Source organism: Diabrotica undecimpunctata, chromosome 7, assembly GCF_040954645.1.
Source record: "Diabrotica undecimpunctata isolate CICGRU chromosome 7, icDiaUnde3, whole genome shotgun sequence".
Lineage (NCBI taxonomy): Eukaryota > Metazoa > Arthropoda > Insecta > Coleoptera > Chrysomelidae > Diabrotica > Diabrotica undecimpunctata.
Window position 1 is genome coordinate 122,467,246 of NC_092809.1, and position 26,477 is coordinate 122,493,722.

The following is a 26,477-nucleotide window of genomic DNA, read 5'->3' on the forward strand; positions in this document are numbered from 1 at the left end:
AAGCGGAAAACATCTTCGCTTCGAAAATATATGTGAAATTCTAACATAATTTAGGGAAACGAAGCCCTATTTTTCACTTCGAGGTATGTTGTACTTTAGCGTACTAAATATCCAATTGAATCCAACAATCTAAATAATCCAATGTTTAAACAAACTTAAAATAAACTTTTCTTGGTTTTTAGGCGTTGTTGAAATTATATATATATTTTTTTGAAAACATATTTTATACCACGCAAAAACGTGCCTAGTCAGATAATTCTGACATTATCAACGATGTTGGTAGTATTGATGGAGCAAAGTGTTGTTTGTCTTTTCGTACTAGGGAATAGTGGTGAGGCGGCCATAATCAAACAAAAGTGTTTTTAATAAAATGAAGGACATTTGACGCCTTAATAACGTTTTTAAGTAATTTTAGTGGCGATTGTTATAAAAAGGTATACAGATGAGCGCTAAATTGGACGTAAATCGACGTGTCTTAGCTATTCAAGCTAAAAAGAAAAGACACAAGCCTGCCAAAAAGAAAGGTAAAAACGATATGAACGGACATGGTGGAGAAAATCGGCATAATTCTAAAACTGAACCTTCTCATAGCTCGAGTAATGAAACTATCGGAGATGAGGATCCTTACACTAGTGAAGAGGAAGAACAAGAAGATAGTTCCGATTACCGCAAAGGAGGTTACCATCCTGTCAGAATTGGCGACCTCTTTCTTTCCAGGTATCATGTAACTAGAAAATTAGGTTGGGGTCATTTCTCGACTGTGTGGTTGTGTTGGGATCTTGAGGAGAAGAGATTTGTTGCCCTAAAGATTGTCAAGTCAGCAGATCATTTCACAGAAACTGCTCTTGATGAAATAAAAATTTTGAAATCAGTTAGAGAATCTGATCCAACAGATCCAAAACGTAATAAAACGGTTCAACTTTTAAATGATTTTAAGATCAGTGGAATCAATGGGGTACACGTTTGTATGGTCTTTGAAGTGCTAGGTCATCATTTATTAAAATTAATTATAAAATCCAATTATAGAGGAATTCCATTAGCAAATGTGCGCACTATAATGAAACAAGTTTTAGAAGGTCTGGATTATCTCCACACCAAATGCAGAATTATCCACACAGACATCAAACCTGAAAATGTCCTACTCTGTATATCTGAGGATGCAATTAGAACACTGGCTTGTAAAGCAGCAGAACTATCCCAGCTAGGCATAAAATTACCAACTTCCTTAATCAGTACAGCTCCAGTCATAGAGACAAAAATGAGTAAAAATAAAAAGAAGAAACTAAAGAAAAAAGCTAAAAGACAAACTGAGCTATTGAAAAAACAGATGGAGCAAATATTCGAAATTGAGGAATTGAAAAAAGTTAAAGAAAATGGTGATCTTAGTGTGAATGGTGATACTGATTTTCATGAAACTTCACCAAGTCACAGGTAAATGTTTAATTTTTAATAGTAGTAATTAAAATGTGACTTTCTTTTTACAATTTTATTGCTGCTTGCATTGACTTTAAACTAATCCAGTTACCCATAGTAGCTCCACAACCAATTTCCTCTTAAACTCCTCAGAAATATTTCGCATCGACCAGTTTACTTTTAATATCAATGAGAATAAAATGAGAACTGGTACATAACCTTCAAAATAATTATTTATATTTGTTGATAATACTGGTTTTTTGATCAAATGATCTTAAAAAATCTTCATAATTGACTTCAATGAAAGACACTACTTTTAACATGGAAATCAACAAAGCATACTTCAATTCTACTTTACTTTACCTGTATAAAAATTCTGTTGTTATAAATAATCCAGTGTGGAATTTTACACATACCATAAATATTTTTATGGGTTACTGACTGCTTTTTCTTCCTTCAATCATAAACAAATCAGAAAGCAGTAAAATTCATAATTCAAATTCATAAAAATCATTTGCTAAAAATTGTGAAGTGTTATTTGAAATTCTCTAGAATTTGTTTGTAGAACAGTTTTAGGTACAATTTTTAATCATAAATGAATAAATTTAGCTGCTTTATCCTTTGTTTTAGTTTTCTATGTTCTTTTTTATTTCATTCCACAATAACCTATATTATTCTACTAATTTTACACTTGTGGCTTGTCTATTTCATCCCATATTTTCTAAGACTATATAATTCTAATGTACAGAATTTTTGTTTCTTCTCATTGTTACTATTTTTAGTCTATTTTCTTCATATTTTGTTATAAAAGACTTCTTTATATTTTGTGTAACTGATCAAGGTTTTCAATATAAATATTGGACATAATGTAACCTTATCCAATTATTTAGATCAGAAGAGTATAACATCAAACTTTGTACAAGCTATTTTACATATTAGTTTAAGATTATAACCATTTGTCTTCTACCTATTTCTACCTTAACACTTTAAGTATCTGAGGCCAATAGTCTCATCTAAATGCTGTACAGACCCTAAGCCTCTAATTTGTATCCCAGTCTAATATCTACAATTAGAAACAAAAAGATGACAATTAATGACATTAATAAAAAACAATGTAAAGATACAAAAAAAAAAAGGAAAAAAATAAAACACTACAACAAAAGAAAACAGTTCAGAGTATGATGAATTTATAACAGAAAAAAAAAGAAAAACTAATTATGTATCTTTGTAAAATTAGAGCAGGAATATCATTGTATACCTACCTAAAAATCTAGAATGTAAGGAAGGGCCACTCCTTTAGAGCTTCTGCATATAAAATACAAATAATCACATCAATGAAGGTACAATGGACATTGACTCCAAATCCAATAATCTCAAATCACACAAACATACTTCCCAAGTCTGTTTTGCCAATCAGCCCTATCTATTGCCAACTGTTGCCAGTTTTTTGCACCTTTTTTTCTAGCATCATCATCTACACCAGGGGTAGTCATGAGAAATACAGAGCTTTTTAAAGAACTAGATCAGTGGATCTGCATGGGTCACTTGAGTCTTTACAATCTTAATAGGTTTTAAAAATACAGACTAGACAATGAACTAATACATATTAAAGAGTATCCATTAGCAATCACCGACCAGAAGTTTAGACATTTAATAGTTATATATTTAGGTAAAAACGATGCTGTAATAAAATTATAAAAGCATAATAAGGAGTAATAAAAATAAAAATGTTGTATATGCACAGAAATAGTTATTTTAAAATTATATTTAGCCTACATTACCAAAAAAGTCTGTCACCTTGGTCTGTTTCCTTTTCCCTTTCCAGAGAACTGACCTGACCTTGTCCTGAAGATGCATAGAATCTTCCACAGCACTCATATCATCTTCCTGGTGGATGAAGAATCGATGCAGTACTTTTTCGCATCTAATACCTGCTGAGGGGTCGGAGCTGGTTCTGGCTCTGCTTCTACTTCTGGGTCATTGTTTTCTTCTTCTATATAAACTGCTTGTAGGATGTCCTTGTCAGAAAGTCCAGTTGTTGTAGCTACATTTTCATCAACTTCTTCACAATCTGTTAGCTCTTCAGGTCTGTAGGTAATAGTAAGTTCAAACTGTCTGGCCCAAACATCTAATGGCAAGTCATCTTCATCATCAGTCAATCCTTGATCTTCCAGCCATCCTGCGTGTTTAAAGGAATGTTTTATTGTATTGCTCGTTACCTCGTCCCAGGATTTACGATCATTAGGATGGTGTCAAGAATGTTTAGTTTAAGATCGCCATTGTTCTCAACCAATTCCATCAAAAGTCTTCTCATGTAATGGCTGTTCAAACTCTCGATGACACTTTGGTCCATGGGCTGAAGGACACTCGTGTTTGCTGGCAGAAAACAAAGTTCACTGTTTTGAAGGTTGCACAGTACAAGGTGAGCAGGACAATTGTCGACAAGCAGAAGAATTTTTTCCCTTTACGCTCGCTATCCCACTTTCTTATCGCTTCTTCAAAAATTTCCGAAGTCATCCATGCACTCTTGTTTGCTTTATAGGTCACTGGTAGATTTTTTATGATTTTAAAGCAACGTGGGTTTTTTGACTTCCCTATCACAACAATTTTCGCTTCACCGAAACTGTCATGTTAGCGGCCACTAAAACTAATGCGTTCCTTAGAGAGCTTTCCACTAACGCACTTTTCCGATTTAAATTTTAAAGTTCTGTTTGGTGTCATTTTAAAAAACAACCCAGTCCCATCAGCATTGAAAATGTCGTCTGACGCATATTGTGCCTTCAGTTCAGGCCACACGTTTTCTAGCCAATCATCTGTTAGGTTTTTGTTAACATCGCGAGTCTCTCCGCTGATTTGCCCATAGTTGATCTTGTGTCGCAGCTTCCACTTGCTCAGCCAACCCTCAGATGCCTTGAAATTCTCAATTCCATGCTCAGTTGCAAAAAACTCAGCTTTTGTCCTGACCACAGGCCCAGAAAGTGGAATATGGTTCATACGCTGCTGCTGGAACCACTGAAGCATAGCGCGATCTAAATCTTCGGGCTGAGGTGTCCACAACTTCTTCCTGCTACCGCCCTCCATCTCCGATCAAGCCACTTTTTTCGGTCCTTCCATATCGTAGCCACAGTTGACTGAGACTGAGACCCCGTACGGCGAACGACATCCGATTGCTTTTCACTTTTCTCTATTGCTCGAGTTATTGATAACTTTTCCTACACCGAGAGCACTTTATGCTTTTTCGAAAACATGTTGACTGTTGACACACTGAGACACAACTCAAACTGAAAATGAAAAGTCGTCAATAGATGACATCTGTGTGATAACAGTTAGGCACGCCGCCCGAACAATAAAAGCGAGTCACTTAACGCTCTGAAGTCTGAACTTTAAACACAATAACACATCAGTCATCGACTATTGAACGTTGCAAAGTCATCGCTATAAAGAGAGAACGATATCGGTATAGAGAAAGAATTAATACATTGTTCTTATGACAAACCAACCAACGTTTACTATTTTCATCGTTATAGAGGAATTATCGTTATATAGGGAATCGTTATAAAGAGAGAGACTACTGTATTATATTTACTTTTTATTAGTATATACTAAATTTGTATCAGTAATTTATATTACTTATTCTGTTATTTACACAAGATTTCTTCATATCAGTTTATGTAAACTATTCAATATTAAATATTAAGGACATCTTTTTAAATGCCACCAAATTATGAATATTAATACACTTACACAGATGAATTAAAAAGAAGATACAAAAACATATTGCTATTAATATAATTACTTATGCAAGGGCTCTTAATTTTAAGTAAATATGACAAACAACTGAATCCATATCATCATCATTTCATTGGATGGTGTGAAGTCCTGCAGGTCATTCTCTCATTCATATTCTATCTGGGTTGTAAAAGACACATGAGTCCTCATAATTTCGAGACCTAGATCTTTCAGATTTCATTTTATTCGTGCATTAAAATTCAATGAGTTTTTTATTTGTTTGATAATTTATTTAAGTCGGGTTGTGTTTGGGATACTTAGATGCTCAACAAGCTTTGTAAATTTTCATCTATCAACCTCGTTCTATATTTTGATGTTATGAAATTCATTCTTGAAAATATTTGTTAGCATAAGTAGGTGGTGGAACAAATACACATCATTGATTTTACAAAATTTCATAAATTGTTAAGTTTGTTGTTTTTGGTTAAAAATAATTGCAAAATAGTAAAATGCCAATAATTGTTTCTTTTAAGTCGAGAAATAAACAATTTTATTTTTAGCTGGAAAGTTTTTTTTTTGTAAATAGTTCATTGATTACTTTCCCTTGCCTTGTAGTGTTATATTTATTTATTGATGTAAGTTGTAATGTTCACAAGAAAAGCTAACTCGCTTATCCATTTAAAATTTGATAATTCTGGTACATTATTTCCTTTTTTTGTTAAAAACATTTCAATCTCGCTTATTAACTCAAAAAATCTTTTTAAATCATTTTTGCGAATATAATTGATGGACTTCGATGGAATTAAGTACAATATTCATAACATTATTCAAATTTATAACTTTTGTTCAAAGTGCATGTTGATGAATAACACAATGAGGTTTTAGAAGAGGCTGTGTGTTTTGTATAAAACTTAATTAGGTCGCTGGTTAAATGATAATCGATAAATAATAATAACGAAAAAATGAAATAATTTGTTTGTAAGTAAATCAGCGAAAAATAGCAAATGTTCGTAAATAGATATGTAAAATAAAATGCAATTCAAATAACAATTGGCAGATTTAATATCTTATTGTCAATTCTATATGAGATTCACTTACCTTTTGTCTGTGGTTGGGCCTCGCTCTGAGTCTAAGGTCTAAGGGTAAAAATGGGATGCACACCCGATGCTGGTTTGCTTGCTTCTGTTCACGATGAGAGGTTGTTGTAAAGTGGCCGATAATACGAAACAAAATACGTATGTACGCGAATTCATTGGGGTGGTTCTTCTGTTCTTAGGACCTCCGTGAATAGAAGTTAATTAAGCTTAAAATGACATTTTAAGCTTTCTATACAAACAACGGGTACGTTTCCTTAAGGACTCTGAAGTGTTTGGGTTGATAAATGTTTCCCAAAAACATGTTGTTTTTCAGACAAGTGAATTCTCAGAACTTGACAATAATTAATCAGCCAATTTGAGTTCGAGAATTTAAAAGATGAACTAAAGCCATATTATATTATGAATTAAATAAAAGATTTAAAACTAAATAAGGTCATATTCTGAATAATAAAAATAAAATATTTAAATCAGTCTTGATACTTTTCCAAACACTGTGTAATATTTAATTCTTTCAATTTTTATAAACCATGCCCCTACCATATCCTTAATAAGAAGAAGATTGTAATCCTATCCATCTACCAAACAGAAACCCACAAGTTTTAATAAACAAATTAGACCAAATACTTTGTGATTTAGTTGACAAAGACTCATTTTTCTGGCTGGTGATTTTAACTTAGATATGCTGCTTGAGGGTGCGAGGTGGCCAGACACATTAAAAATGTTTTTGAGCTCCTTTGATATTAAACCTTCCATCAAAGACTATACACGCATACAAGGTAACAAAAATCCTGTATAGATAATATTTTTACAAATCTTGACATATTTGATTCTCTTGTATTCAATCCTTATACATCTGATCATACTGCTCAAAAGGTAAAATTTGAATTAAATGAATGTGAGTCAAATATAATAAAAAAACGAATATTTAGCAAGGAGAATAAACGTTTTTTTAAATTCATGTTAGGTAATGTAGACTGGGTATCTGTTTTTGAGACATTAGATGTAGATAATCAGTGGGATGCTTTTATGAGTACAGTAGCGCACCTAGAATTTGCCTCTGGGGGGGGGGGGGGGTTTGGTTGATCACCGAAATTTTTTTTATGATGTTACCTCCATTTTGAGTCCTTAAAATGTGTAAGTAACAGTGTCGGAATAGGGCCTGGGGAGGGGGGGGTTTAACCACCAAACCCCCCCCCTGGGTGCGCCACTGATGAGTATAGTTCAGAAAATTTTTATACAATGTTTTCCACTCTTTCTTCTTTCTCCCCTTCCTTTTACCCTAACAGGGTGTCGGATATGTTTTCCACTCAAAGAGATAAATATAGCAAATAAAAAAAATCACAAAAGTACTTTAAAAATGATGATATAAAACATTGTAAATCTAGGCTTGATGTTTTGTTTACACTTTTGTTTACAATTCTTTACTCACTCAATCTGGAAAAAATTGTTATAAAGAACAAATTGAAAATAGCGAAAATAAAACTAAAATGGCTTGGCAATTGGTAAAAGAGATTAAAGGTAATTCCAAAAATCAAGGTAATTTCTGTTTGGAGGGTGACCCTCAGGTGCTTTCTAACGAAATAAATCAATTTGCAAATGCAGCGCCAGAAGCTGTAAAGAAAATAAAGCATGTTAAAAATTTTCAAATTAATATCAAACAAACTAATCATTGCATGTTTTTAACTCCCGTTTCAGAGAAAGAAATAAGTCACAATAAATATAACTTAAAAACAAGCATAGCTCTGGATATGATGAAATATCAACCAACTTAATTAAATATGTTTCATCAGAGATTTCTGTTCCCCTTTCTTTTACAGTTAATGCTTTTTTCAGGCAAGGTAAATTTCCTCAATGTTTAAAACTGGCAATTGTGAAGCCACTACATAAAAAAGGTGATGTTACTAAAATGGAGAACTATAGACCAATAAGCCTTCTTCCATCATTCTCAAAAATATTCGAATAAGCAATATGTTTCAGACTACAAAACTTTTTTACACAAACAACTTATTTAGTAGTTCACAGCATGGTTTTATTCTGTTATGCGATATGGAGTAATCTTCTGGGGTGCTGCAGTAGATAGCTCAACTGTCTTTATAGTCCAAAAAAAGGCAGTCAGTGTGATCTTAGGATTAAAAGCGGGAGAATCCTGTAGAGGTCGATTCAAATCACTCAATATACTCACTTTCTCAGCCATCTATATATTTGAATGTATTATGTTCCTTTTTAAAAATTTTTCTTTGTTTTGTCACCTGCTTCCCAATCATGAATATAATACAAGAAGCCTTAATTTGAATTTGCCACTTCACAGATTGTCTATAACAGAGAGAAGTCCTTTGTATGCGTGGGCTAAATTTTATAATAGTCTACCATCTGACATTCAACAGGAAACACACTATAGAGCTTTTAGCTTTTAGCTTTTAGCTTTTTATTTATGCAAATAAAAAAAAAAACATCTAATAGTTGCAAAAATATATCTTTACCTCTTGTATTCCCATGGTGGTTTTTTAATGTAGTAAGTTTTTCTGTTACAAAAAATTGTTTATCAATTTCACAGACAAAAGTCAACAATTGAGCAGTGTTAGGTATATCATTGCTTTCATCAAGTGCGAGTGAACAATACTCACATTGTGAAGAATTTTCTTTTAATTTATTAAACATATTAGTTGATATAATTTCAATATGTCAAACTACTGTATGTGCAGACAAACTTCGAATTTTTTATCAATTTTGTTTTGTCAGAATTGAGATTCAAATTTATCATATCCACTTTTAATTTATATTCACATAATTATTGATGAACAACATGAATTTTCTAATGGGAAGCCAACAGTAACAAACCTTGTCAATTACCAACAATACGTCAGTTGCATTTGAGAATAAAATTCAGGTCGACAGCATTTACACTGATTTCTCAAAGGCCTTTGACTAGGTTAATCATAACCTTTTGGTCCACAAACTTCATGCATCTGGCTTTGGTGACCCCATTGTTAATTGGATTAAAAGTTTTCTGATGGGACATACACAGAAAATTCGTACTAACAATTATATTTCAAAAGAATTCTTGTTTTTTAAATTGTTCATTAATGATATTGGTAAGGCTATCAAAAACTCACTTTCTGCTATTTGACGATGAACAGTTATTTCGTTGTATACATGATAAATCGGATAGATATCTCTTGTATATAACTTTATGGTTGAAACAAAATGGTTTAAGCTTAGATCCAACTAAATTTTCTTGTATTTTATTTGGTCATATAAATAATCTAATAGATATGTTCTTAATGATATACTCTTGGGTTCAGTTACTGAGATTAGAGATTTGGGTGTATTATTGGATTGTGCATTGAAATTTAGAAGCCATTTTCTTAAAATTAATGAAACATGATAATGCTCCCTGGTATGCTCAGGTCTTAAATATTGCTTATTGTATTTAAATTATTGTATTGCTCTAGGGACATCGGTTAACCCCAATAATAACACATCTGAGGAAATAAAAAGGCGAATAATAATTGCAAACAGGTGTTATCATGGTCTATCAAAGTACTTAGCTAACAAATGTCTGTCTCAAAAAACTCGTATAAGGCTGTATAGAACACTGATAGTCCCCGTTCTCACATATGGATCAGAGACATGGACGCTAATGAAAACAGATGAATCTGCTCTATCCATTTTTGAAAGAAAGGTGCTACGCAAGATATTCAGAGCAGTCTGTGAGAACGGAATATGGAGGAATAGATATAACTTTCAACTGCAGAATATCTAGAAGCATACGTTTGGTGGTAAAGATATTACCACTATAATTAAGCGAAACCGCCTGCAGTGGGCAGGACATGTAGCCCGGGCCCCTGAATCGAATATGATAAAAAGATTCTAACAGCGCAACCCGTGGGAATGAGACCAAAGCTGAGGTGGATGGATGGGGTAACACAAGATGCGGAGAAGATCGGAGTCGGCAACTGGAAAATGCAAGCAAGGGACAGAACAGAATGGCGTAGAAAGCTTGAGAAGGTTGAGGCCCTCTGTAGCACCAAGATGATGATGATGATTGCTCCCTGGTACGCTTAGGTCTTGAATATTGCTCTGTTGTTTGGTCCTCATCCTACATTGATGGATTGGGGAGTGTTCCGTGGAAGTTTCTAAGATCTTTAGCTTTTAAAGCATATATTAATATAAGAAATACTGAAAATTATTTAATAGATTATTCTGTAATGTCTCAATTTAAAATTCTAAACAACGTTATTAATAATTGTCCTCCGTTATTAGCCAATGTATACTTAAACAAAATATATAGAACTTGACACACTGCACTCTTTTATATTCCTTTTCATAGGACTGATTATGCTCAGCTCTTGCAATGACCTCCTATTGGATCCATTCTGTCCAAATATTAATGTTTTCAAAAGGCAACTTTTGAAAAGTTTTGAAGAGTCTAATTAATCTAAATATGTGATATTTTTTTTTACCTTTTGTAATTTAATGTACAAATTTTTACTGTTTAATTGTTTCTTTGTTGTTGTTTTGATGTTTATTGTACATGATCTTTACTTTTCACTATTTTTGTATTTTATTGTAAATGGTTCTACCGTTGAAATAAATAAATAAATATTCATTTTTGCAAATAAAACATTGTAATTATTAATAAAGAAATAACTTTTCATTCAATTTGCGGTTTCCCTCATTCATTTTTCTTTTCTTTGATATTTTATTATTTTTTCTGTGATAAACTATGAATTATAAAAGCTATGTACATCCGCAGTAGATATGAAGAAAATTACAAAGTTTATAAAACTCCAAACTATTTTCCAAAAAAAAATATCAGTTTCATTTTTAAATCAATGGATATATCTTTAAACCATCTGGCAATCACTATAGCATATAAATTCCAACATTGACACCAATAAGTAGTTGTTGCTTTACCATAAAAGGGTTTGCCTTGAATGGGCTATTTTTATCTTTTATTCTGTTGAAGAGTAAATTGTAAAATATACCAAAGTTAATTTATACAAATGTATTACACCAGCAATCAAGTTCATGGTCATTGAGTTATCAAGGGACATTGCATCATACAGGCATATTTAATGAAAATTTTCATATTTTGTTTTAAAAAATGTACGAATATATTAAATTAGGTTAGTTTTTTGTAATTAAAACTTTTTCACTAAAATATTCTAAGTAGTTAGATAAGGAATGTTAAAAGAAACTAAAAAAAAAACAAAGATACTAAGTAAAAGCTGAGCAGAAGGTAACAAATGATTTTGGTACAAGCCACTTTTAAATAAAATGAGATTGTCATACTTTAAATTGACAATGTCAAGTCATAAATGTAACATAATTCAAATCTGAGATTTTACAGCCAATCCTAATTACATATTATGATTTTTCTTGTGGGCTCTTAATTTTTATATACCTTATGTTGTTCTCAAGCTATTTTCTTGTGGTATTTTAATATTATTTAGGTAATTTATTGGGAATTAGTCACAATTCTAGTTTACATATACAGTTTATTATAATATGTATTACATTATCAAGGAAATATAAGGTTAGGTCTCCCAAATTTCTAAATAGACTGCATGTCTATGAATCAATGAAGCTTCAGGAAATTGTTTTGAAAATTGTATGAACTTTTGCAGTGTTCTGCAGTTCTGTTTTGCACTAAAAAAAATTAATTCTGGGAGTTACAGCATTTTGCCTATCTTAACTCAGTGGCGCACCCAGGGGGGTTTTGGGGGGTTAAACCCCCCCCCCCTCCGACCCTATTCCCACAATGTTACTCACACATTTTAAGGACTCAAAATGGAGGTAACATCATAATAAATAATTTCGGTGACCAACCAAAACCCAGCCCCCCCCTAGAGGAAAATTCTAGGTGCGCTACTGTCTTAACTGGGTTACCATTTATTTCTATTAGTTATACAATCAATAATACATTGCAAAAAAAACACTTAAGCAACTTTTATATATATTATGACCTTTTTCAGTCCTGAGACAACACCAGAAACTGAAGTTAAACTAGAAAATGGCTGTGTTGATGAGATTGGAGGTGGTGAAGCCCCAAATATGGATTCAGTAATGGAACACATGTCAGAGGATGACTCGAATCAACTAAACTCCAATATGGACAAAGTTGATGCAATTGATCCAGCCTTTGTGGAATGTGAGTTTGATGTGAAAATTGCTGATCTTGGCAATGCCTGTTGGGTCGATAAACACTTTACAGAAGATATTCAAACTAGGCAGTACAGATCTCTTGAGGTTTTATTAGGATCAGGTATGTATATTTTACTAAAAAAATTATAGTAAACAAAACAATATATCAATTCAATTCTTTTGGTATATTTTTTGCTTATGCTCTTATTGAACTAACTATTGCCAATTATCTGCCTTTCATTTACCTTGTCTTCATTATATATTTTAATTAGTTGTGAAATTTCCCATTATTTGGGTATAATTGAATGGTCGCTCCGAATAAGGTTGTAACCCACAAAATCATGTTTTGACAGGAAACATTTTTTTCGTTTGTAGTCAAATTTAAGATCAATAATGTACTTTTTATTATTGGATAAGGAAAACAAAAAGATTTATGAGAGGATAATATAGCATAAACTTTTATATATAAAAAACTTAAGACTATATATGGCGATAGAAAATCAGTTTAGTGAACAAGGTTGTAACATCACTGAAATTCATCAAAATGCATTGGTTACAACCTTTTAACATTTCGTGTGGAAACGCAAGGAAATAAGACAAAAGCACACATATCCACTAAGTTCTTTTTTTTTCTTGCTTTACTAACAAAGGATTCGTATACAACACAGGAAGACTTTCAATTGGAATGGCAACTGGTGGCAAAAAACGATTTTTAACTCCTCTTTCTTTTTTAGCCAAGAGATGGGGTCCAAGGTCGCAATACATTGTGGCTTTCTCGACATAATAGATTTGTAAAATCATCACTGGTAATTTTGTACCATACCGCTTCAGTTATTTTAGTCTTGTTTTTTAGTAAAGCTGACTCGACTATAGTTAAGTCTTTAAAATCGGTCCTCTCAAGAAAATACACAATAAATGGCTTAGAGGGTCTTGCATTGGCTATAACTTCAATCCAATCTTTTGGATGTTACACTGTTGCTTTTTTTTTTCTTACGCTCAATAAGACATTGGTAGAATATGTTAGAATGTTTTAGCGTCGGGCAAAACAGTACCTGCTGTAGATCTGTACATAGAACAATAATATTGGGATTATTTTGAGCTAATTCTATACCTCGTTTAAGTTAGCGTATGCTTATTCTGCTTTTGCGTGGTGTAATTTGCTTTCCATTTGAAGTCTCTATATTTTGGCCTTAGATTTGGCACATACAAGCTCAACATAAAACGTATCGCATCGAGCGCAGGTGTCCGATCTAGGTTTGCCAAATCTCAAGTTGAATTCGGAATTAAATATGTAGAGATTTTTACTGCAACGAAAATTAGGAAATTTTTCCTTAAAAAGTACATACATTTTGTTTATGGATAGTTCTGGATGCAAAATAAGCTTTTGAGTGTTTTGTTTTGGAAAAGATTTAATGTGCTCTCTTACAGCTACTTTTACTTCATCGGAGATCGCATATGGTCTATTTTTATGTTTTCCTCTTTGATCAGACAATGTTTGTTTAAACTTAATTTTTTCTTGCAATTTTTGGATACGTCTAGCTAGATGTAACTTTTAAAAGGAACATAGATTTTTTGACATACACGTATATTTGTGCTTGCAATATGCAACATATAAGTAAACGAACAGTTTCGTTGTGATTCACATTTAGGAACATATCGTCTTTTCACATCTACTAAATCCATATATTGACGTAACAATATTGTTTGTCTATCGTAGCTTACACTGAATAATTGTTTAAAAAGCAATTGTTTTTGCTCCAAGTTAATTTCGTCACACCCATACTTACAGCGACAAGTTCTAACCTGCAACAAAAAAACGCATTCAAGCAAAACACAGTTGCCAACAAAATTTCAGTTTACTTATTTTTGTATTAAATTTTTTTTTATATAGTTAATTAAAATTTAAAGGTTGCTTTCAATTAGGATTAAGCACATTTTCATGCAAGCGTTTTAAAAATGTATAGTTTGACACGCTCCAGTAGGGTTAAACATATTTAAAAAATGAGCTACATTAACCTTGTTGATCTAATTTATATATATATTTATATATATATATATATGAACATTACTTAGTTCTCGGGATGAACCGCGTTGAGAATTTATTACTCGACGTTTCGGCACCCATTTTGGAGCCATTATCAAGAGTGATACGGTTCGGTTCGAGTTCGGGGTCTCAATCTGCATACTCCCCTCACTCGAGACGTACCAGTATCATGTTCTATTTTGCAAGAGCTGTCTCTCGGCACTGAGGTCTCAATCTGCCTACTCCTCAGTGTCGAGTGACAACCGGTCTTACCCTGTGTCGCTGCTTTTATACTCGCTGTATGCGCGGGAACGGTATGCGCTGACGTGGTCTGAACTGACGTGGCCTGGGCGGTGTGGGCGGGAGGTCGCTGAAGCAGGGGTCGCCATGTTGCCGGCAATCGTTTCGCGTCATCGCGCGTGTTCAAGCTATTAGGCCGTTTTTCGATTTCGATAGCTTCACGAATGATTCTCGATTTTAAGGAGCAGATGGGGGCGATGGTTTTTGCTTTTTCGAAATCTATTTTGTGGCCTGTTTGAATATGATGTTGGGCTAGGGCTGAAGTAGTATCGGAATGTTTGACAGATATAGAATGTTCGTAAATACGGTTATGGATTCGTCGGTTTGTCTGTCCGATGTATGTACGTGGGCAACTAGAACAGGGTATCTCGTAGACACCATGGTCTTCATTAGGGATTTGGTCTTTTACGGATCTGACGAGATTGGATAACTTAGAGTGAGTAGTGAAGATGGTTTTGATATTAAGAGGAAGAAGAGTTCTACTGATTTTATCAGTGACACCTTTAATAAAAGGTAGAAAGATTTTGGGTTGATCCGGCGGCAAGGTTTCTTTTTTGGATGGAATGGGGTTTAGATGTTTTTGAATGCTCTTATTGATTTGGGTTTTGTGGTAGCCGTTTTGTAAGAGTGTTTGCCTTATTGAATTAATTTCGGATGACCTATGATTGTTGTCGCTAAGAACGAGAAATGAGAGTGTTGACAACTGAATTGAGTTGGGCGGGGTGATGATGTGACTGGGTATTAAGATATCGGTTTGTATGAGTGGGTTTCCGGTACACGGAATAGGAAAAGCTGTGAGGTAAGTTTTTCTGAATAAGAACATCAAGGAATGGCAAAGACGCTTCAGACTCAACTTCCATCGTGAATTGAATACTAGGATATATCCCACTTAGGTGGGAGAGGAAGAGATCTAACGTGTCTTTACCATGAGGCCAAATGACAAAAGTGTCATCAACATACCGTAACCAGCAGGTGGGTTTGAGATTTGATGACGACAGGGCTGCTGCTTCGAAATGTTCCATGAAAATATCAGCTATTACGGGAGAGAGGGGAGATCCCATTGGGGCACCTTTGATTTGACGATAGAAATCATTTTGGAATGAAAAGTATGTATTAGACATGCAGTGTTTTATAAGAGATAGTGTGTCTTGGGGGATTTGATGTTTAGAGTCCAAGATGGAAATGGTTTCATCGATGGGAATGTTGGTGAATAAGGAAACAATGTCAAAACTAACTAGAATATCTGAGGGTGAAATAGAAATATTTTTCAGAAGATCAATAAAATGAAAAGAGTTTTTGACAAAAGACGAGGCTTTTTCGGCTAATGGTTGTAAGGATAAAGCGAGATGTTTTGCCAATTTCTGAGTGGGGCAGTTGTATGCACTGACGATGGGTCTTAGGGGAACATTGGGTTTATGGATTTTTGGAAGGCCGTATATCTTTGGAATTCGGGATGATTTTTCCCTGGGTATAAGAGATTTTTTGATGTCTGAAGGTAGAGTAGACTTATTTATGATGGATTTGGTCGTTTTTTCCAGATAGGTGGTTGGATCGTTTGGGACGCGTTTGTATTCTGTGGAATTGAGAAGTTCGAACATTTTGTCGAAATAATTAGAAGAGTTAAGAATGACGGTGGCTTTTCATGGCGTTTCATTTACTGGAGGTACTTTTTCAGGAACAACAGTACCTTTTCTGGAAACATATTACTTCCCAGTGTCTTGTAGGGTTTTTCTTTTATTGTCCTTCCACTCACTAATCCTAATTTTTCTTTTTCGAGACATTAATTAACACATGCTTTATCCGCCATGTCTAATATTTTGAATGATGTTACAACCTTATTCGCCGCGGCTCGAAGTTAATGCTCTCATAAATATGAAATGAGGTGATTTTCTGCGACCAATTGTATACCAGTATAACAGAAATGATGATTACAACCTTATTCCGCTAATAACACCGATTCACAAATATTGAGGGTTACAACCTTATTCGGACATTCAATTATTCCATTATTAAAATTCTGATACAGGATATAGGTTTTCCAATAATCCTTTTCATCCGCAGTGAGAGTTTTATCTCTTGTAGAATTTGGTCTTGGTTAAGGCAAATTTGTGTGGGCGGCAGACATAAGAAGACAAGTCAATTTTTGAGAAAATTTTTTTATTTATTAACAACACCAAAAAAATTATCTACCACTGAAATAAAAAAGATAAGCCAAATGTTATATGTGTGGTTCCATATCAAATAGTGTGATCTTTTTCATACTCACAATTTCATTCAGTTTAGAGATGAACTCAACTAATCAAGTCCTTTTATCTGGTTTAGATTGGCCTGTACCTAAATGCTCCAGTACACATTTGGCTAACTATTTTTTTTCCTCTGGTAATGTTTCGGTAAAATTATGAAACAATAGAAAATTGTCTTAGGACACTTTTTGTAATTTATATTAGATTCTAAATAAATGGAAAGCTAAAAGAATCTCTAGGAATTCTTTTTGACAATTTATTTTTATTGGAGTTGTGATTTTAGACACCTTAAAATGTTTGATAATATGTGATACTTCAAATGTTCAAAGTTTATATTAACGTAAAATCTCTATTTCTTGTGTAACAGTATAAATATACAAATTCAATATCAAATTGCAGGATACAACACCTCAGCTGATATTTGGAGTACTGCTTGTATGGCATTTGAACTCGCTACGGGCGATTATCTATTCGAGCCCCACTCCGGTGAAGATTTTTGCAGGGACGAAGATCATCTAGCTCATATAATAGAACTATTAGGAAACATACCCAGGAAAATCGCCCAGGGCGGAAAGAATTCGAAACAATTTTTCAACAAAAAGAATGAGCTTCGTCACATAACCAACTTAAAACCTTGGGGTCTAGAAGACGTTTTAATGGAAAAATACGATTGGAGTCGACAAGACGCCGAAGATTTTGCTGCTTTCCTGAAGCCCATGCTCGATTTCGAACCCGATAAACGTGCGACTGCCGCAGAATGCTTGAAGCACCCATGGTTAACACAACAGTGAGCCGTTGCTCTCTAGGTGACTGATTTCGATTTATTTCTGCTTATTTTTGACGTATAGTGCATTTTAGTACCTTTTCGAAATTTGGTTTCTTATTTAATGCAAATATGTCCAAAATCTTTTAATTTATTGATCGGTTCGACAGGGCCTTCATTTGATGTACATAGCATTTGTAATAGAAAAATTGTGATGTATGTGTTTTATAGACAATATAAATGTCCTCCTTAGGTTTCTGTTTTATTCCTAAATCTTGTTGGACTGTCTATAAATATCGATCTATCTAATTTTTGATTGTATTCAAATGAAATAGAACATTTTTTTTAATTCTAGTTATTTTGCTACAATTTTTTTATATAAACTGGCGAAAATGTTACTTTTGTGGGATTTCTAAATATGACAAAATATATAATTTGTAGACTTTTATAAAAGTACTACTTTGTGTAGCACCTTTCTAAGAAATTTAATTTAAAACAAAAAATCACATACAGTTCTATAAGTAAATTTTTAAAATGTACAGGGTATTTTAGAAGATACACACAATATATAGCTTGAAATATGCAGTAAAGTCATTTGGACTTAATTCACGTTTTTAAATTGCTGTAAAATTTGAATATGAAATTAGTTATTGTTATAAAATAAGTTTGTTGCACCTAGTACATTATATATTGCTAATACTGGGTTCAACAAAAGTAAATAATTAATGATTTTAGTTTCTAAATGAACACCATATGTATATCGTACCATAAATGTTTGTACCATTCGTATAGTTTTTCGGATGATGTAGCGTTGGTAAAGTATTTTGATGTTTTAATACTTTACTTGTGTAATCCCTGATATTATTCTTGATTCAGATGTCATATTATATGTCTTCTAATTTCTTAGTGCCTTATAGATTGTGAAATATGTAACTAGTAGATGTTTACTGCTTTTTTAGGGTCATTGTAAATTAATTTTACTCTCAATCAATGTATTTTGGGTTGGTCAAATTTGATCAAGTGTGATATGCAATATATTTTTTAAGTTCTTAATTCTGCTAGGAGAGTTTTTTCGTCAGATTTTAAGTTTAGCATTTATATTAATACTTATTACTGTGAACTACTACAAACATTTTATTAGGGTGTATTATTTCTAACAGGTATCTTTTATGTTACACATATGTTGAAAAGTGCTTGGCTTGGTAGTGAAATCGACAATTTAAGCTTTTAAGTAGGTTTTATTTCTGAACATAATCTACTTATACCAATATATCTCATTTAATGGTGTTCTAATGCTGATATCACCCTCTCACTATTATTTTTCTCAGTGTGAAGTGTTGTATCTGAACTGCTGAAAGTATTTATTTACAACTTCTTGATTAGATTGGAGATAGGAAGATCTTCAGTTTCAAGAATAGGCGAAAGTCGGAGGGGACTCAATCTGACAAATTGAGTGGTTATGTCGAAAAGTGCTCGGCTTTATAGTGAAAACGACAATTTATGCTTTCAAATATGATTTATTTTCCAACATAAGCTTCTCTTTGTGTTCTAATGTCGATACCACCCTCTCAGTAGTATTTATCTGGAAGTGCTGTATTTCAACTGCTGAAAGTACTTATTTACATCCTCAATGACTTCTTGATTGGATTGGTGTTAGGAAGATTTTGAGTTTCGAGAATAGACGAAAGTCCGAGGGAACCAAATCGGGGAAATAGAATGGCATGTCGAAAAGTGCTCGGCTTAATAGTGAAAACGACAATTTATGGTTTCAAATATGTTTTATTTGCCAACATAATATTCTCTTATATCAATACACTTCAGTCACTGGTGTTCTAATGCTGGAAGTGCTGAATCTCAGCTGCTGAAAATACGTATTTACATCCGCAAAGGCGTTTTTGATTGGATGAAAAGCACTAATAGCTAGGAAGGTCTTCAGTATTGAGAATAGACTAAAGTTCTGGGGGACCAAATCTAGGAAAGAGAGAGGATAGAAAGTATGTCAAAAAGTACTCGGCTTGATAATGAAAACAATGTATGCTTTCAAATATGTTTTATTTTTCATCCTAATCTTCTCTTATATCAATACATTTCATTCAGTGGTGTTCTAATGCCGATACCCTCTCTGAAGTATTTATCTGGAAGCGTTTATCTCAGATGCCGAAAGTACTTATCTACATCCTCAATGGCTTCTTCATTGGATGAAAAGCACTGATCAGCTAGGAAGGTCTTCAGTTTCTAGAAAAGACGAAAATCCGAGGGCACCAAATCTGGAAAATAGAATGGATGTTCCAGCACCTCTTGTGTAGATTCCTCAATTGCCCCATTGCTAAAACACTTGTAGCACTGATCAGCTGGAAGGTCTTCAGTTCCTAGAATAGACAAATCTGGGAAATAGAGTGAATGTTCCAGCAGCTCATAGTGCAGATTCCTCAATTGCCCCATTGCTAAAACACTTGTAGCAGGGGCATTGTCCTGATCTAAAGTGATTTTTTACTTCCTTAGTAAGGCTGGGTCTATTTTCACGAATGTTTCCAATCCAGTGTCATTAGAATGTGAGAGTAATTCTCCAGTTATGGTTTTAAAAGCAAAAAGTCGCTCGTTTTCTTAAAACACGCCAACCACTTTTTGGATAATTTATGTGAATGCGTCTGTAAATAACATTGAGCACACGCGTCGCCAAGATTTTCCGTGTTTGTCCCTAATGCAAGATGTGACCAATACCTTCTTCCTCCTTGATATCAATGAATTAAGTGAATTTATTTTTATTACTCTTTAATTTTATTACCTGTTTTTAGTTTTATTACCTTTTAATTATTTTGTTACGTTTCATTACTCTTTTTATCTAATTAATACCTCTTAGAAATAAGGATAAATTCGGTAATCTCCCAATATCAATTTTACAATACAAATAAAGCTGCCTCTTTAAGACTTTGGTACCAACAGTAAATGTTGCTAAGATGATCAATTAATATGGATCTTCAAAAATACTCATATTTCCCATTACTACAAACGAATGCCTACAGTCAAGTGGTACCTGGAACAATTCGCAATTTTACATAGCATCTACTAAGATCTATACGAATAAAAAGTGAAAAATCTTGCTAGTGGGTTTTATTACACCGCAGTATATGGCAGATCTTAATTTTAATATGTATGATTGATATTGGCTTTCCCTTATTTCCCGATATCTGTTGATTGGCTGGGAATAGTGTTTAGAGGTCACTCACAAAAATTTTTGTAGTAGTACTTTTACATTAATTTTTTCTGTCTGGCTTATGCTCATATTTTTGCTAGCCATCATAATGGCTAGTTTTAGCTTTTCAAGAAGCAACCAAATTGAGTTAAAGCAAATCAAGAGGCTTCAATAATTCCAATCCTTAAATCTTCCATCAAGAGTTCTTAATATTGCCAAAGTGTATTTTCAAATTGATAGAGCTTTACCAGACAGAAAAGATTATCTTAATCATGATGTTCCTAAAAAAGACTATCAGTACAGAACATATTTTAGATAGATCAATATTTATACCCTTCCTTAAATGTTACAGCTTGTTAAGACCCTGTTAATAGATAATTATCTGTGAGACGTTTAGAGGGGGAACAATTTATAGGTCAGTCTGTTGTAGACACCGCGATGTACACATTGACTTTTTCATAGAAGGTAAATATGTTTGTAGTAAAAATATAATAATAGAAATAATGTAAATTTGTTTAGTTTGATGTATATACCTTCCCAATGCCGTTAGAGTATCGTATTATTTTGAATTTTTATTTGAAGTAAATGTTTCTATATAAGTAAAAAATGTGCAAGATTCTTCATAGGAGTTTAACCCATTTCCCCCCACTTGATAGGTTCGTGACAGGTGACAGGTTAGGTTAATAAATTCTGTAAAATTATTAACTTATGCTGTCACGTACGATTTGCGGTCGTATGACTGAAAATTCATATAATAAACACGTTGTTATTGTACTAGGCATTTTTTTTCGTAAAATCAGGGAAATTAAATTATTCCGCATATTATCGCGCAACGGAATGCATGTGCGGAATTTCGCGGAAAATTTTATTACTAAAAGTAAAATCGCATCGTTGACTCCTGGCGTTAAAAAAAGCATATGAGGAGTACACTGCAAAAAGGGGAAATGTCAATCAAGTACAATTGTGAGAAAACTGGTTTTAAAGGTTTAGAGCACCACATTCTAAAAACTGTTACTTTTGGCAACTTCTCATAAATATTGTTTTGATTGTTAGAATGTTTTTAAAAGATTACATTATAATTTTTATTTATTTTTGACATTATTTATTTCTTTGCCAGCCTTTTTGAAGTAGTGTAAAAATTTAAAACCGGTGTTATTGCAGTATGTATTCGTAAATAACTAGATACTCGTTTAGAACTATGTAACTTAAACTAGTTAAACTGTGCTTCTTTTCTCTTTTTGATTAGTGGCTTCTGCGACACAAAATGTCTTTAATTGTTGCTGATCTTTAAATTTAGCATCCGATATTGGTAAAACTGCTAAAAGAAACATTTTTTAATAATAATAATAATAATATGATATACTTACCGTTGTATAATTTTTGTGGCAACTCAAATTGGCCTTTGGGCATACTTCAGTTACGTCTTTGATTGGTTCACGAATCACAGAAGATTCCCAATGCCCAATGTAACTTAATCTGTGTTCCACTGTTCGGGGATGAGCCTCAAAAATTTTAAATTCTAATAGGTCTTGATGCAAATGGACATTTCTTTTTGTAATAACAATCCAGAAGTGTTGACCAGTGGTTGATCTACTTCAATCACCTGAAATGGAGAAGGCTTGGTCCTGCACGTACGAATTTCAGTAATCCAATCTTGAGGATTTTCAGCGAATTGGTGTGCGTGGAATTGCGTGGGTATTCGTATGAATACCACGCAATTGGAAAAGTGACAGTAACGCTTGATAGCCTTTTAGGAATGTGAACAACGTAGTGTAGGAAACTAAACATTGTAAAGTTTTTATTTTATCCACCACATAAATCACAAAATATGGCTAATTGGCGTACGCTTTCGTCAAGACACAAAAATATAAAATTATAAAGAAATGAAAAGACAACTTTATTTGAGCGTTTTCCTCCAACTGTCTCTGGATAGCAATAACAAATTGGCTGATTAGTTGACATCACATGAATATTAAAAGAAATAAAACTTAATTGTCTTTTATAGTATACATCATTTGTTGTAATAATAGGAAGATTTAGATTCTTCTGGTAGTCTAAAGCAATGGCTTCCATTTCAACTGTTTTCATTGCTTTCTTACGGGCAGATCTCTTTCTTTTATAAAAAGCTTCAGCTTTTGCTTTGTGTACACTATTGGCAATATGTAACTTTCCAATCTGTGCTTCTATTTCTTGCCTTGAGACTTCAGTGCCAACTGGAAGATGTTCTAAAGATAGTTTTGAGTGACTTCATTTCTGCTAAGAATTTGTCACACTCGCTGCATGTATCACTGCGTGGATACCCGAAGGAAATGTTGAATTTTGTTTTAAATATACATATATATAAAACACATATGAACTCTATGAAACTCAGACTTTTGTTTCTGCTGAAATGGCTTTCTATACCCTTGAAAGATTTAATATGATTAATCACACAATCAACTACCTCCCTGGGGTTTTTGGTTAATCCACGTTTGTCTTTTGGAGCAATCCCAAACATTTTCAAAGTGGATTGAATAGTTTGTAGCCTCTTTATACCGTTATACCTTTATTTCGTTATACCATGAAGAGAGAAAAATGCTAAATAACACAACGGTTTCTTTTACGATGTTATCGGCAATACATCTAACTTTATATGAGTAAGATCCATCATTTAATTTAGCCACCTCTTCTGGTTTCCTGCTTCTTCTTTGAGCAACTGGTCGCACAGAAATAAGACCACCCAAATAATAATTTTGTGAATTAAAATGATTGATTACACTTACAGTCATCATCTGTTTCATGACTCTGAACACTTGTAGTACTTTCATAACATCCGTCATGCGTCCAGTTTTTCTTTTTTTCAGATGGTTCCATTATATTATATGCATCAAATGCCTTAAACACTCTAATGATTACTATTAAACGACACTAAAAGTAATAGTAGGTGACAAACAAAATAAACACATAAATAGGTTAAAACATTATTCTAACCTTTCTTATTACTTCAACCGCTAACAGCAAATGGCATCTAATGACATGACATCCCCCCTTTTTGCTTGGTTCGTTCTGACTATCCCCGTTTTTGCTTGGTACCATATTTATTTAAATGCTTTTTTATCAGTGACTGTCACCGTTTCAGCCTTGAACGATAGTTGACATTAATCTGCTATATTCAGAATAACTGTTACCAATCTTAACCCAAAAATTGAAAAAAATTGACATTCCCCCTTTTTGCAGTGTACTCATCATATGTAAGTTTTTTTGTTTACATTCATTAATTTTAATTACCTAAACACAGACAAATGAGCGCGGAATTCCGCTGACAATTTTACTAGCATATAATTTATTACTAAAAGTAGAATCACACCGTCGAAAACAAAAGTAAATATTCGACTGTCTTCCACGAAATTACGTAATTGATTGATTTTTTAATTTTTTTTTTCATTTCTGTGTTAAAACAAACTCAAAACTACACAATAATGAAACATGAATGGATGGCCTGCTATTTGGTTCGATTGCATACAATAAATAATCTGAACAAGCCGGCATGTTCATCGCGCGTCACCGTAAACTATCACTAGATGGTGTTGGTGATTGCGGAATCACGGAAAATGGGCGCCGAAGTTCGTGAAAAATTTTATTCCTAAAAGTAAAATCATATTTCTTGCGGGCGCCAGGTATTACGGAAAGCATATGTAAGTTTTTGGTGTATGTTCTTTCATTTTAATTGAATGCTATGCTGGAACAACGTTGTAAACGCCAAATCACATTTTGTCGACAAATATTTATGAGCGTAATATGATGACTATATATCAACAAAAATAACCTTAGGTTATACAAAACATGCATTTATGAACATATATATGCTATATTTTAATAAAACAACGTGTTAAATCCCCGTCGGTTAAAAGGAGGTTAAAACGTTGTTTTAGGAATAAAAATGAAGTACTCGTGAAATTAAGAAACTTACATATTATTAACAAATTACTTATAAACATGTTTTATATGACGTGCATATGAAAATATTATTCACTCTTAAGATTTTGTGTGGATTTTTAGTGGCCCTGTCATAGGCTTCTGTAAGTTCAGCAGGAGTGACTTCAGTTATAGGCGTTTTAATTGACTTTAAAGAATAAGATGATCATGGTTGAATAGTGTTGTGGGATTTTCTTAACCGTATATTATTTGGATCATCTGATATAATTTGTATCCACACTGACTCCCTGCGTTGATTATATTTTTAAAAAATGTTTGATGCATGTAGATACCTTTAAATGGGTTTTTAACTCCAGCTTTTGCAATTACATCTGTCCACTGAAACGGGATATAAACCGATGAATGTTTCTTGTTGCGTTCTATGAGGGCAAAGTCTCTATCACAGGGCAGAACGCTGTGTCCACTAGTTAGAAACTTTTGCTCAATTTGGTTGAAGTATTTTTCTAACAGTAGTAGTCGAAGTAATGTTATGACTTTCGAATTGTTATTTTGGATGACTTTCCAATTGTTATTTTGACCGACACATCTATTTGACCAAATAACAAATTTTCTTTCTTGGTCTGGATCAAGACGATTAAAGTTTTCAGTTATATAAAGTAGCAATGCTGATGCTATCTCAGCGGAGCCTCGATGCGCCATTACTTCGTTCCACAGCATCATTGTGGCAGTATTACTCCCCATTTTACGAATAGCCTAGTTATACGAAGAAAGTTGTCGCTGGTAGAAGATTGATGAGTGAGTTAGATTAGGGCAAAAAGAACTTGCTGCAAATCAGTACGTCATTAAAAACGACATAATTAACATTTACTTTTGCAATTTCAGTATCTTGTCTTAATGTTTTGTAACCTGCTTCCGCTCGCATATGATGAATTTTACTTTCAATTTCTATTTTCTTTCTTTCACATTCATCGCTAGCAAATCTTTCCACGAAACGTACGAATCACTCTGCGACGTTTTCTAATATTCTGTTTACACTTATCAATATTAAGCTTTCGTGCTTTGCCTCTGTTAATTCGGGTAATCACTGAATTGGTTATACTAACATCAATTTTAGCTCGAAATGATAAATTACACGATTGAAAACGTGGACTTACGAAACACGTGCAGAAAATTCAGCGCGAAACACGACCCAGTTTAACACTTACAACGTTGTTACACCGAAATTTAAGTCTCATAATATTCCCCACAGTCAGCAGTACATTATTTTACACATATAGAACGTTGTTTCATGGAAAACCCACATATGAAAGTATTGGCGGTTACAACGTTGTTCCAGCATAGCATTCAATTAGTCAATGAAGACAAAAACTGCGTGATATTATATTATTTCATACAGAAAATCGGAAAGCGCTTTATACTCGTTGCAAATTTTTGTAAACATTCTACTAAATAATGTTCGGGGTTGTGAAATAAAAAAAATAGCTTGATTAGGTTGCACATTAGCACAGAATTCCGTGGAAAATTTTAGTAGCATATAATTTGTTACTTACTCAAAGTAGAATCACACCGCTAATGAAAGATCTGTGAAAATAAAAGTAAATATTCGACTGTCTTCCTTAAAATAACGAAATTGATTGATTTTTTTACTTTTTTT

At 33.3% G+C, this 26,477-nt stretch overlaps 1 protein-coding gene across 1 annotated transcript; it reads left to right on the forward strand.

Annotated features, from left to right (window-relative positions):
* Positions 1 to 298: 298 nt before the first annotated feature.
* Positions 299 to 26,477, forward strand: SRPK (SR splicing factor protein kinase). The gene is made up of 3 exons (XM_072538098.1): positions 299 to 1,431; positions 12,218 to 12,507; positions 17,352 to 26,477. The coding sequence occupies exons 1-3, from the start codon at positions 443 to 445 to the stop codon at positions 17,741 to 17,743; spliced, it is 1,671 nt and encodes a 556-aa protein (XP_072394199.1). The 5' UTR covers positions 299 to 442; the 3' UTR covers positions 17,744 to 26,477.